Source organism: Pararge aegeria, chromosome 5 (genome assembly GCF_905163445.1).
Source record: "Pararge aegeria chromosome 5, ilParAegt1.1, whole genome shotgun sequence".
Classification (NCBI taxonomy): Eukaryota; Metazoa; Arthropoda; class Insecta; order Lepidoptera; family Nymphalidae; genus Pararge; species Pararge aegeria.
Genome location: NC_053184.1, coordinates 498,311 through 513,419, shown reverse-complemented (window position 1 = coordinate 513,419; position 15,109 = coordinate 498,311). Strand labels below are relative to the sequence as shown.

The 15,109-nt window shown below is 37.8% G+C and overlaps 1 protein-coding gene across 14 annotated transcripts in view; it reads left to right on the top strand.

The window, feature by feature from the left end:
* LOC120623638 (probable phospholipid-transporting ATPase IA) overlaps positions 1-15,109 on the top strand; it is a 97,408-nt gene that overhangs the window by 42,613 nt on the left and 39,686 nt on the right. For 13 of the 14 annotated variants that reach the window (XM_039889741.1, XM_039889737.1, XM_039889743.1 and 10 more), the window contains one exon: positions 13,977-14,103. In XM_039889741.1, the coding sequence (XP_039745675.1) occupies positions 13,977-14,103 (127 nt within the window). Of the gene's footprint in view, positions 1-7,604; positions 8,042-13,976; positions 14,104-15,109 lie in introns of those variants that run through there. The other variant, XM_039889742.1, reaches the window with a different exon arrangement.

Below are 15,109 nucleotides of genomic sequence, written 5' to 3'. Positions count from 1 at the left end.
GATCTCTTTCCAGTCGTGTCGGAACTGCCGGCCCATCGAACTATCAGAGTGAGTGAGTGAGTTATTTGCGTACACACTTGTGCACACTAATATCTCTCGCGTTGTTAAAAAAATCTCTGAGGATTGAACACCGAGGCCGTAATCGATTAAGAAAACTGTATGTATTAGCACAGTTTACAGAATGATATAACCCTAGTTTTATATCTGTAGGACAGTGGGACAGCGTCACGGCAGTAAATAGAGGCTTCGTAGGTCCCTTACTATGGGGTCCAGTATGGGACCTCGCTCTGTGCTATTAGTACGTATGACCTATCCCACTGCTAGGCACAGGCCCTCTCCTAAGAGGGCAGACTAACCAGGTAAGGAGTGGCCAGTGTCCATTGCCGTACTTGAATTTCGTTACAGTAAAAACCAAACAATTTGTGGTTCAATAAGAGAATCGAAGTATCAAACCTGGAGCCTCGTGAACCGCAATCAACAATGCTAATGCTCAGTGAATGTAAATGTGGCTACAATAGTAACTGTATGATTGTTTTCATTTACCATGTACGAGTGCAGATACCGGGTAATGGATTCGATGCCCGAGTCGGTAAGAAAACCTGCATGCCTGTTAGTTTTGCAGGTTCTTAAAAGTCAAACAATCCGCACTGGGCCAGCTTGGTGGACTACGGCCTACGGCCAAATCCAACTAATTCTGGAAGAAAACCCGTGAGCCGTGTTCTGTAGTGAGCCGGTAGTGGGTTGGAAATGATGAAACAAACTAATTTATTGATGATCTGAGTAAACGCAAACCGTTAATGTGAATTAAATGTAACTTTATATCTAAAACACCGCCAGATACGCAACTGATAGCAGCGACAGAACCTACTTATCGACACTCGACTAATTACAAACACAGTGTAACCAGTATCGATACGGATTAGTTATCAATATTGGATCTGTGTGACCGTCGATAATATCATATATTTGAGATGAATATTCTATCGCACGATTACAAATCAATTTTCAACTATACACACTTTTCAACTTCAAAATACTTAAGCGCCGATAACTTATCTCGCGTAGAATATCGATGAATCATTATTAATAGCAGCCGAAGTAAAAATAAAAATATAATATCATGATATTCGTTATCGATAGTTATAGCGGTCGTGAGGATCTACCATTATGAATGCAGATTTTTAATTATGTACGTACCTACCTAGGATCCGTATAAATTCGAGGTCCATATGATATCTATACCTTCCGATCGTATCTTTCGTGTATAAACAAAATTATAAGATATTTTATTCAAAACGACTTAGTATATACTTACACATTTCAATGTCCCGGCTTCTTATATTTACGTTTAATGATGTTAGGGCAAAATTTAAAATTGCATTCAAATTATTTAATATGTAATGGATTTCATATGTCTTACAATTGTAATTTACAATAGTCATCCTATATTCCTATACCTCTCTAAGTTTGTTCGATCGCTAACGATATAATGCTTCAAAGATGAAAATATTTGCCTTTCTAGGTTTAGTTGAACAAGTAGTTCGAGGCGACCCACTAGTTAAGCCAAGGGCTCGGATTCTCTATGACATTGACATCGCAACTACACATGAAGTGCACTCCGCGACGTCACGCTTGATGTCTCTTCATGCAAGATGAGTTCACGGACGTTCTGACTAGGTTAACAACTAGATTGCTATGAACCACTAATAATTAAAAGTGTAGGATTTGTTGTAACTTAAGGGCGCGTACTCACTACTCAAGCCAAATTTATAGTTTACCATGCACAAGTATTATAAGCGGCGCTTTACGAGTAGGTACGAGCTCGACTACACTTTCGGGGGGCCGAGTCCGAATCCATTTACCTAGTTATGTGAGTTTTAAGTAATTTAATATCACTTGCAACAACGGTGAATGAAAACATCGTGAGTAAACCTGCATGCCTGAGAGTTCTACATAATTTCTCAAAAGTGTGTGGAGGCCACCAATCCGCACTGGGCTAGCGTGCTCGACTACGGCCTTAACCCCTTATCATTCGTGCCTCATGCCTGGAGGCTCGTGCCCTGTAGTGGGCCTGTTATGGTTTGATATGATGATGATGATGCACAATTATTAGCACACCTCTTTGAGTAAATGGTAGTCAAGTTGCTGATTGTTACTAATTACAATATATATGTATCGCATAACTGACTGAACATCCCGACAAACAATGTTTCCTAAACTATGACCTGCCTAGCCTTCTATCTTTTTCTTCTATCTGGGCCGTCCAAACTTCCCCGCTGCTAATTACTCCAACCATACAAGCTATTTCAAGAAGCCAAGCAGGCCACCCAGGTTGTCACGGACCTCCGGAAATATAGCTAGATATCTCAGATGTATGGTGCTACATGCAAGATGACCATGTACTGGGAATGGTCGTAAAATGATCGTAAAATGACAACGAATAAGTGAAAAGCACAATGCTTTATGATAAGATGGTAATTTCACTACTTGTCCTTTAAGCAAGATCAGCATAGATTCAGCCAATCAAAACAATCGCGACAAATTATCAAACGACTTGCATTTTGCATGCTCCATCAAAAAAACTAGCGGCTTTCATAATTGCGTCCAGCATTAAGCATGCAACCAATCACAAAAAGTGATTGGTTGTACGCTGTCTTGTGTTAGGTCGCTCGCAGTTTGCAAACTGGGACGCTGTTAAGGACGCAAGTTGACGCCACGGTATGGTCTTCTATTAAGAACGTGCCCTTATTGTTGGAGGAAGTGATCGCCCCGGTCAGGAGATAATGAGCCGAACAGGTGCACGTCTCGACCTTGAGGAGCGATCGATCGTCTGCGGCTGCACGTGGCCCGACGCACACCGCACTCGCCGCACTTGACACAGGTTGGTCAAGTCGTCACAGCTAAGACTGTGCCTAAGTAATCCAATTTCATTCTCCTTGCAATATAATTAGTAAAAGTCTACGACGTTTTCTAAATAGACGGATTGCAATGGCATTGACTGCTTATAATTCAAGTGTAGGTAAAAACGTATCAAAGCGCCACTAAATTAACAAATCATAACCCTTAGCTGTTCGACAGGGAACATTACAAAATTGCACTTATAGATTTATGAACAGAACCTCGACTTAGTTTAGTTAATAACTGACATAAATAAATGTAAGCGATTATCTTTAATCCATCTAACATTGTGTGACAATGAAAGAATATTTTTCTATGGAAGACCAAAAGTTAAAATTTGACAAATCTATGGAAATTTGACGATTGTACCTACTCCAAAGTAAACTTAGTTAGCAAAATAATTGCACATTTCCCAGGCACTTGCTATGCTCGGAGTGTCAGATGATAAGTAGAAGATCTAGAGTTACTAACATAGCTCAACGACAAAAAAAAAGAGCATAGCTCAATGCAAATGGCCTAAGGTGTTGGAATGCCGATTCTGCACCGGTAAGCATAGCGCTGGTAGAACGACTAGGTGGACAAGCGATATTAAAGGAGCAGCTGAACCCAAGCGAACTGCATAACGCACATAACTCTAAAGAGTAAGAGGTGCGTGTCGGGGATCGAACTCGGTACCTCCGGAAATGAGGGCAAAGTCCTAAATCCTAGGCTATGGCTAAGGAAACTATTGATGATGCTGTATATACAGCTGCAAAATATGACGGTGCATGAGAATATCAGAATGCCGGGCAGTTACCCTGTTTTTAACACCGCCAATGCACATAGCGGGCACCGCATCTACAATTATCAAAACGTCTCAGTTTAATGTATTTTTATTGCTTGCGGAGGTCAGGTGGTAATCGATTCGTGTAAAAACTTTTTCCTTTAATTTTATAGCCTGTTCCATTATTAAAATATATATTTTTATCTGTCCTATCCAATTACTAAAAGCTGACACTTTGGTTACATACTAAGTATATTGTGTCTTATTTGTGACCTTTTAGCTTTAGTTCACCAACAAATATCAAATTATTATAAAAACAATTTTTAATATGCAATTCAAACAAATCTTGAATAATGTATTCGTAAACCTTGATTACTCGATTTGCAATAAAGTAACAAAACCATATTTTCAATAATTTAATTTGCCGTGAAATAATAAAAAAACCTATTTTCAATAATTTGTTATTTGCCATAAAGTACCTACTTACAACAACAAATCCAGTCGATATATATTAACCAGCTGTTGCCCGCGACTTCGTCCGCTTTTGATTTTGTTTTCGAACGACATGTGCCTATTTAGGATAGCTAAGCCTCCTAAGAGAACTAAGCTTAATTTCGGGATAAAAAGAGTCCTATATTACTTCTTAGTAGTTTTTGCATGAAGGCGTAACAAACAAACTTACATTCACATTTATAATATTAGTAGGGATAGGGATAGGGATAGGGATTATATTTTTGAAATACTAAGCTGTGACACATAGACAAAGTTAGTAATTACCATTTCGGTTTTTTTGTCTGTTTGTTGGAACGCGTAGATCTCTGGAACATTTATCAAATCCGACACGTAGTCAGATTTGTTAAATGTTTTTTTATTCGATAAAACAACTCTCAAGAAGGTAAAAGATTAGTTAGCAAAACGCTTTTTGGAGCCAAGTTAATTAAATAATAGCGTGAGCGGGCGATGCGTCGTGGTGAATCAGAGTATAATCGAATGTCGAATAGTGCCTGAAAATTTACCATGCGAAACTTGTACTTATCAGAAGTTGTATAGTGTTTAAGTAGCGGGGAACCGTATACATAATAATTATATCTACGACTGATTCAATTAGTTCTAACGAGAGCTGCTCCAATTAATTTATAGATTAGATTGACGGTTGACCACGCGTGACCTATTTTATGGCAGCCTACTTAAACAAACCTACTACCTACCCTAGTAATAAAGTTAACCCTACTGTGTTTTACTGTGATCGTAACGTGACCGTTCATATTATATAGCAGTTAGCAGCAGTGCCTATAACCATTTCTTGCGCTGTAAAACAGTCTAGAATTCGCTTCGTTTAAGTTCTGTCAGAACTCATAGGTTCAGTCTTACCGAGGTAAAAACGAGTTAAACTACTTCTTAAAAATGCCTATCTGCCTATTATATATTATTTGGTTTTTTTTGGGGCAAATAAGACTGCCCTCTGCAGGTATTACATGGCTGCGGTGTTTGATCTGCGTCACAGTGTTCGCCTTGATCTCCCAGAGGTGGAGCCACTTAACCACGCCTAGGGGGTTGCATTTGTACTATGTTAAATCTCTAAGAATCGATCATCAAAAGAGCAGAGTAAACTATTTTTATTCAAGGTATTGTCGTTGGTAATGCCGCTGGTGAAGAGCGCATACAGAAGTGGGAAGAGCGTAAAGCCATGAGAGACTCCCGCTTCGATCGTTCTTGGAGAGAATAGAGTACCGACTAGGCAGTGACAGAAGGAGCTAGCGATAAGGAACGCTTGTAGTAGTCGTACCGCGTACGAGTCTGGCTAGCACGCCAAGGTGAAGCTTGTAAATCAAGCCAGCGTGCCAGTCTTATCGCAAATAGTTGCCTTGGTGCTGGGTCTCGGGAGTGACGTCGTACACGTCTGCGATCTAGCCAAACTACATTTTAACTTAAAAATACACACTAAAAGAGCACGCAAACAAATTATCGGTTGACATTATTGTTTTACTCTGTCATGAATTTTCCTAAAATGGGCCGTTACAGTCTTTTACCTGAGTGTCATGAATAGTCGGGCCGGCGACGATGTATTCAGTGAACCTTTCCCCGGTTGAGCTTTGTGCGGCTTTGTTTGTCAGTGTGCAGCAATTAACGCGTCGTGTTTGTGTCCGCGAGACGGAACTTCGTTGGCACAGCGTGCATCGCGCCTGTCACTGGAGCGGATATTGCACATGGCACTGCCAAATCAAAACAGCGGAAAACAATAGTTGAATAGATCCCCTACATTGACGGTAGTTCTCTACTCCCTAATAATTAGCGAGGCCTGTTCTGATAATTGATGTGTTTGTAGGTACCAAACTGTGATACTGACGTACTCCGGCATTGCTCCATCCATTCTGAGAGGCTTGAAAATATTATACAGTCGAATTACTTACCTAGAAAGATTATAAAAATTTTCTTTTAAACATTTTTAAGCTTATATACAAATTCATTGCTAATCATCTCTTTGTCCTATGTGGATTTAAAGATTATTATGAAGGTACATAATATATTCCTATAACTAAGTATTATTAAACTTAGGTTCAGGTATATAATATGTACTTTCATAATACTTAATCGTTAAATCCACTTATGAACTGCGTAGAGCGTCTAATTGTCGTAATTCTTCTCCCCTAAAATAAAAGAGTCTTATTATGTTTAATACACCATATGCATTTGCCCAGCCCTGAATAGGCTCAGAATGGTGAATGAATGAAACATGATAATAACTTATTGGTTTATTTCCTAGATGAGGATTTTGTTAGCTTTTTCTTTCGGCATGTTTAAAGCCCTTGTTAAGCTCTCGTTGGTTTTAAGTTTACGCAAATACTTAGGTATATAGAAATCGTTTATATGTACTTCCATAACAAAAGTGCCTTCTACAGGTCTGTTTTAAATTTTTTTTTGTTTATTCATTCAAATAGGTACGAAGAATTCAGAAGCTAAATCCAATTCAGTAGTATTTTTCGGGCTACCAAGACAATACTAAAATGTAATAAAACTTTATTCAGTCCAGGAGTAGGTAGGGGTACCATTGAGCCATATCATGAATATATATACATAAATAAATAATGAATGTTCCGACGAAATCAATCAAAATAACCATAATATCAAACATTATAACAATTCCTGTAAAATTATTAATTTAACTTTTCCCACTTTGCTCAGTTGTCTTAATACTAAAACAGTAGAAATTATCATTTGATGGCAACATTTCCATGCCTTCTTGCCTTATGTCAGTTGTCATTTTAGTGCGTTTACTGTCCGCCAGTCGCCTAGTGTAGAACATTTAGTGATTTCAAAACTAAATATCGATAAAATGGAAAATTGAATGTGGATGAAATAGAACCTATTAATATTGAATTCTAACTTATTGATTGATTTTTTATGTGATATTTGAGTTAATAGGAAACAATAATTTTCCAGGCTCAAATAATTTTTATTATAGCCGACTGTGTGAGCTATAGGTCTAACTTTTTATTCTAAGTAAACAAAAAGTTACTTTAGTTAAGTTAGTAAAGTTAAATCTATGTAACTCATTTGAATCATACACGCTCAGTCAGTTTAGAGTGATTATTATGACAGACGTATCAATCACCCCACGAACCTTCAAAACCAATTTTAGCTGTTAAAATATTATGAATGTAGCGGCAAACTGTAAAGGTCATGCGGAAATCAGAACTGTATGAGAATGAAGATATAGGTATTATGATATTTTCATCTATTGGTTAATAGATAAAAAGCTGAACTGTATTCCAGCCTTGATAGCGTAGCGAGTTTAAAGTATTAAGTTGCTACTGTAGTTTAATGAATTTTAAGTCCTTTTGTATTGACGGACGTCATTTGACAGCTTATATCGATATTTATTCCAATCCCTGCTCTATTCATTAATATTCATATTTCGTGTTTCGTATTGTTGTGGGACGTGGGAGGAGGTGCAGGATCGATAGATCGCCTAGCGGCTGTTTGTGATGTCAACACGTAACTCCTTGAGCCAAGTGCATAAACATTTGTGGCTCTAATTCGAACTATAATGCTCTAATTGACTATTGGTTGGGCAGAAAGAATTCCACAAGTGCGAGTTAAAATGTCGAGAGTGAATCTTTTGGTATTGTTTTCGTGGTTTTGTTCGGCGACCAAAATATTTTCCGGTGATAATGTGTGTCAAATTTAAAGTATTATTAAGTGTAGTGTGTAAAAAGTGTCTGGGGTCGTGACTGGGCTGTTCTGTTGTGTATTAATGTGCGCTTTAGGGCGGTGCTGGGATGGCTTTCCGGGAGTATGTTACGAGGTTATTCAGCACCCACAACGTAATGGCGCCGTTCTCGCGCTTCTACAGAGCCATGGTGCTCAAGATGAACCAACGTAAGTACCAGTTGGTGTAGTGTTGGAGCAAGCCAGTTGCCAAACCTATAATCAGTGATTATATCTGTTACTGCCTTGCATTAACAGCATAATCTTCTGGTTAGTATACCTCGAGGAGGCTAAGCTAGTCCCAGTCAATAAAATACTGCTGTTGAGGACAAACACCAGTATTCGTTTAAAAAATAATTGTCACTACATATATTCAGATTTAAGCTCGACTGATATCAGACAATTTAACACTGGTACTTAAAGCTTTGCCTAAAAGATATGTCTACAATAATATCTAGAGAAGCACCCCTGAAATAGGAAGGTTGCCTTTGGGATAACTAACAGCGACTGCATATCTAGGTGTATGCTTTAATTTAGAAATTTTTTGTTATTTAACTTCATCTCCCTGGTGCCGTGGTGAGTGCTGTGTTCTTGTATGTAGGAGGTCCAGGGTTAAGAGGCAATTCAGGTATTAATTATTTCTGAATTTTCTCAGATTTTGTCCAGTGGGAGGTTTTTACGCTGTGGCTAGTTACCACCCTACTGACAAACATGTGCCTCTTAGTGGTTTAGCCGTTAATATGTTGCCTAGAAACTGATTAGGAGTATGACAGCAACAAGCTTAGCTTGCTACCATTTTAGTCTGTATCATCAGTTGACATCTGGTGTGATAGCAGGCAAAATGTACCTCAAATAAAAAGATACAGCTGCCTATTTCACGAGTTCTTGTATTCTGAGGATTTGTATTAATTAACAGATTTTAGTTTATATCTCACTCTTAGCAAAAACATGTGTGTTTGTAAGTTTGTAGGTAAACACTCTGTTTTAAAACTTACCTTGGTTACTGCTTACTGATTGTTGTGATAAGTATGTTGGACTTGAACATCAACAACTCAGTTAAGTGAAGTGTCCTATAATACCCTAACCTTGCCACCCAGCCCTGCACCTATTACTATTGAATAAGTACATTAGGTCATATTCTTAGCATTATTTTATCAGCAAGGTCAGTGCAATACTTTTAAATTTATTTATACTGGACAAACAAAAAGAAATAGATGCATCAGAAAAAGCTGTTTAGTCAATATAGTAAAAATAATAATAATAATAAATTTATACCACATAGATTAGTTGTACAATTTTACTTCACATTTGACTCATTCTCTACATTTAAAAATGAATTTACCTTAATTTTTGTTTTTTTTTGTTCAACTTTATGTTGTTAGCTCTTGACTGCACTCACCTGCTGGTAAGAGATGATGTTGTCTAAACATGCTAACCTGTTATGGGTATGGCTGTTATATTAAATCCATACTACTAAATGCTTTCTTCACAACATGGTCCGAAAACTAAATCAGTAAGTCGCATGTCTTTCGGCAGGGTGCTAACTAACCACGGCAGAAGCCTCCCATCAGCTAGTAAAATACATGCTTTATACTACTAAATATTGAAATATTGGCTGTGGGTAATTTCCTTGCCCTAGCAGAGTACTTAATAGTATTTTGCTGTTATATTTTTTTGATGAAGTAGTAATGAAAAATTTCTTCTATTATTGAAGTCTAGAAGTCCATATTTTAAGACAATCTTTTACTTTAATCTAATTCACAGTCATATAGATATCTTTTCATAACTCAAAGCAAGCAGACTGAAAATGTGTGCTGATAAATGACGTCATCAGCAATTCTCTATCGAATTTGAATAGTGTCATGGTTCATCAATGTTGTTACAGTAATTATAGGTTGCAACTTATATGATGCGCTAAGAAAATAGTCTAAACAATTAATTTATCGAGATTCCTTTAAAGGCCGGCAAGGCATTGCGTGCCATTACCCTTAACATCGGCTTACGCCTAGCTGGAGGTCGTGACGTGCCGGTTACGTATAGATACTTACGGCTAACGTGTGCGTTCAAGGTTAAGGGCATATGGCCCTGAGCAGTAGCTGTATTTACTAGAGGTTATAATATTAATTGGATCGTTACCTCCTAATAATGATTTCCGATTTCAGCCATTTAATACTGTAGATCTCATAAAGATATTGGCCACCTTATAGCGGGGGTGATTGGGTAGTTTGGGATTCTAACACATTCATGCCCGATTTCACTTTTGAACCTACACGCGATCAAAAAGCTAAACTCAGTTTACGCGTTAAAATGGATTAAGAGATGCTCGACGGAAGTAGGCCTGGTATCTAAGTTTAAACGTTTGAAAGAAAGGCACATCCCGGTTTTAGAAGTGATTTCCAATACTTGAGATGAAATCGGCTTTAACAGCCACAAACTGTGATAGGTACGTATTTTGCTTTCTTTTTTCTACAACATTTTTCGGAGGACGGACTATTGGACGGTTTTAGTTTTTTGAACTAGGATTTAGTCCCTATATCTGCGTGATTGTGGAAAGGATCCGTTCTCGATGACATCATATATCGGGGTCCATCTGCTTTCGAAGGTTGGCAACTATTAGGGCTTAAGGAACATTAACAATTGCTGCCCTAAATTTCTCAGCCAGGAAATTCACCTTCGGCCAGCCCTTCGGTTGGCCTTTTTTTTCGCCTTGAAGAATGAGTTGGAGTCGTATTTTGAATTGCGCATTATATGGTCTAGATAATCTAACTTAGCGTACCTTGTGTATTTATGTGGGCTAATAAAATATTGATCAGTAAACTCGTGTTAAAAATAATTCACACTTCATAGTCTTTAGTTATTTTTTGTTCGACGCTACCTAAATGATATTCATTTTCTTTTAAAACGTGTTGTTTAGTAATCATAGTTACATCATTTTATTATTTTTAACCGTGACAACTTGTTAACATTGTGTCTAAAATTAGTATCTACTGAAACTTATGACATTTTCCGAGTGTAGGACTCAATACTAGATTATTCAAGCAAAACGGTATTTAATTTAAGCTTTTTTGTAAATGTATAGTGATCATTACATGTAGCCTATGAAATAAAATAGGGTTTTTAGCAGGATCAACATCATCAGCCTATAAACAACTACTAAGATACGATAGATATCTTTTAGTAATGCTTGTATAAAAGTGAGTTATCGTACATACTAACCAGTGCATGCTGTGACTACCTAATACCTAAATATAAGTGAAATTATGTGTCATTAGTAACCTAAGGCTAGCTTTATTCGTAACTATAATTCATGTAGTTCTAATAAAAAAAAAATAAAAAAAAATAAATGGTTTTAGACCAAAAACTCATCACACTATGGGTTATTGAGCTTAAATATTCAATCGAATAGACAGCCTCCTCCCAACGTGCTCTGATAATAGTTATGATGGTTCTGAGTTGATTTTTGCAATAACTAACGATCCCTAAAGGCCTTAAGACTTATATTAAGATAAAATGCTATTGAAATGCTAAGGAAACCTATCTATTTCTGAAAATTTGAATAAAACTCGTTCATCTAGAGAAGCATTTCGCTCCATAGAGAGTAGTCTTAATTAACTACATATATAAGAGCTTCATATAAAGTGAAGGAGCTTTCATAGAATCCAGAAATAAATAACCTTCTCCAGAATATTCTTGGAAATGCATTTGGTAACGTTTTCGAGCGTATTAATAAAAGTTTTATTGCTCTGCGTTGAAAATTAAAAATACAAGCACCTGGCCTTGATGCGAGGAAGAAGGCGAGTACTTCTACATTACGATTGTATACTGCGAGAAGTTGATATATCCGCATGCATACTCTGTATCGAGAAAATATACTTCCGGAAGTTTAGGTCGATGAGACTGACTGACTGACTATATATATATATATATTATATATATATATAAATATATATTATATATATATAAATATATATATATATACACACATCGCCATCCAGCTCCAAAGTAAGCGTAGCTTGTTTTATGGGTACTAAGATGACTGATGAATATTTAAAAAATTAAATGTTTTAGAATGTATCAGTAAAGCTCCTTTAATTAATACGCCATTCTATCTAGTTATCTCACTTCAAAGGGCACATAACACATCGAAGTCTTCAATCAATTAGGTACCTACATGTCATAAATATTTCCTACCTAATAATGTAGTCACCCGTGCGGTGACTACAGTAGAGCAGAATATAGTTGCTACCACCCCTCTCCCCCCATGTGTGACGACGACTAAGAGAAAATAACGGAGAATGGGCAGCAGCGTCCTCTGTGCTGTCTGCACAGCGTGGTGGTGGTGCAAATGCTCCTGTTGGGAGAGTCTTTAGTCCAGCAATGGACTGTTATAGGCTATTGATGATGAACGATGTAGAGATTCGTTAGGCTTTAGTTGGTCGCTCCATTAATAATAATTTAGCCAGTCACATCTCAGATCCTTGGCGATGCCTTATCAGTATGTGATTTCTCTGCTAAACCTTGATTGGATTTATGGACGAATAATGCAAACTTATCACCAGCTACGTACTACAATCTTATTGTACCTACTTATTGTTATTTTTCTAATTTAAAATGTGAATCAGAGCGTATCCCACCTAACAATGGTTACCGCTAAATAGTTTCTTGACATACCTACCTAAGTAAGTACTTCAAATATCAATAGCGGGACCCCGTTCCGGTACAATCCTCACACTTCACTACAGACGATACTTTTTGCGTTCGACATTAGTAATCACCTGCGTCGTTTTTTGTCAATTTTATTGCTACCCAATCGCGCGTTTTAGATCAAGATTGGACACTTGATCGTACTTGAAGGGTTCATCCTATGCGTCGATGGTGCATAGCGCTTAGGCGACTTGCCGAGTGACTTTAATACTGCTGTGAATTTCCTTATTTAGTGTGCGAGTTGTTTGAATGTGTGCAGAATGTAGCGTCCAAACTCTGCATCGTTGTTCGCTGGAGCATGAATCTAAAATATTATTTGACGCGACATCGACTTTCCAAAAAGCAACGAAGTCGCTGGTCGCCGATGTAGTATTCAGTTTACTATGCATCGACTGCAGATCACCAGGTCCTGGGCTCGATCTCCGAATCGGGCCGGTAGAACAGAATAGAATAGAGTAGGATCTTATTGTTCATTCTTTACAAATAGAAATGTAATGTCCATTGGGCTTTTCTATCAAGAAATTCTTAGTACAAGCCCGGAGTTGAAAATTGTTGGTAATTCACCCTAGTGCCTCGTAGAGCACGTTAAGCTGTCGGTTCTGCGCCTAATCTCTTTCGGTCGTGTCCGAGCTGCCGTCCCAACGGAGTATGGCAGTGAGGGAATTGAGAGTGCTTGTGTAGTTGTAAAATCGCTCCAGAGATTGACCACCGTGGCAAAAATTGATCAGGAAATCTGTGTTTGTGTGCTATGGCTATTAAGTGGAATGAGGGATGTTTGCTGTCCTCTGGGGCCGGTTTGGATCTCGATAACCTTAAATCCCCTTTAATCCCTTGACAGCATTTCGAGTCGTAAATTACAAGTGCCGCAGCAAACTGATTAAACGAATAAATGGGGACAAAATTCCATATATTACGCTTGCAACAATTCGTTTAAGAGCGCAGAAAATCAGAAAATTTGAAAAGGTTTCCAAAACCATACATTGTGTTTAATATGTACAAGAAAACAATGAGAAAGTTATCCTACTTATCCAATTAAAACTAACTTCGAAATACGGTAGAGTTCGTGAGATTTCAAGATTCATTATTTTTCTATCACCCGATACCTATAAGAGCCAATTTAGAAATTAGAATGATGTTATCGACATCGGTAGCTTGTGATTTTTCAAGAGATAACACATAAATGAATATGGAGAAATATGTCATAGATATGAGTTTTGAATGAAGACGACCTTTTGATTATTCAGTGGAAATGTTGCGGAATCCGATAGTTGACCTCTAGCTACATAAATGTTAAAATCTGCCGTCCTGTCGGCCAGGATATCAGCCCCACTGGAAAGGTCACGCAGCTCGAGACTGCAGACTTATTTCGGCGAGTTGAACTCACTTCAATGTTCGTTCTCAGATGAGGACGAGGTCACGACGTCGGGCGTCACGGACGGCGTGCCCGACGAACAGAACCGCGTCATCTTCGTGAACCGCCCGCAGCCGCAGAAGTTTGTCTCCAACACGATATCCACCGCTAAGTATAGGTAAGTTTAAAATTTTATTCAAAAAAATAATGTGACAACATTTTTTTTCACTAGCTATTATTTGCCCGCGTTTGTAACGGTTTTGTACAAATACCTCGAAAATTGTTTGTTTTCCTACGATAAAAAGTAGCCTATGTAACTGTGACCTTTCAGCTAATTCTATGTCAAAAACCCAAATGATTTGTTGCTTAGTTAGGGCGTTAAGGAAGGACAAACAAACACACTTTCGCATATATAATATTAATATATAATATTTTTAATTTTACATTGATATTACTTAACTATAAAGCATTGCCATTAAATTCTAACAGTTATGCAAAAGGTAAGCTTGTTCGAAATTAAGTTGATAGATTTCACATACACATATTTACTATCATGGCAAGTGAATAAAGTGTTTGTTTATGTGTGATTCTGCCTGCGTGCGTGCGTGCGTGCGTGCGTGCGTGCGTGCGTGCGTGCGTGCGTGCGTGCGTGCGTGTTTGCATGCGTTTTTGTGCGTGTGGCATCGTAGCGGGTGAACGGATAAACCGATTTAAATTTTATTTTATTTGTTTGACAGGTTAATTATCCGGGAGTGTTGTTAGGCTTACCTAGTAGAATACTATAAACTATGATAAATTTAAATCCAATATGGCCGCCACCACAAAATGCCGAATTACATTTTTTTCACAACTTCCTCAATATGGCTATGAAATGAAAGGGGTTTGACTAGAGAATGATGTACACGAAATTGAACGTCGAGGGAGTTTAAATTTATATATCATTTATATTAGCAGCAGCAAGTTTTGGCTTGAGCTGGAAAACGAAATCAGGATCCCGAACTCTGTAGTCGAACAAATCATAGCAACAATAAACAACTCATACCTATATTTAACTTTATTAATAGCTAAATCAATCATGGTACGTACCTAGGCAAATCGAGGTGTAATCCATTGAAATTGCCCAATTACTTTTTACTGAGAGTAAAATTTAATCAAGCGAGCCTAGCATATTCAGTCCCCCACGT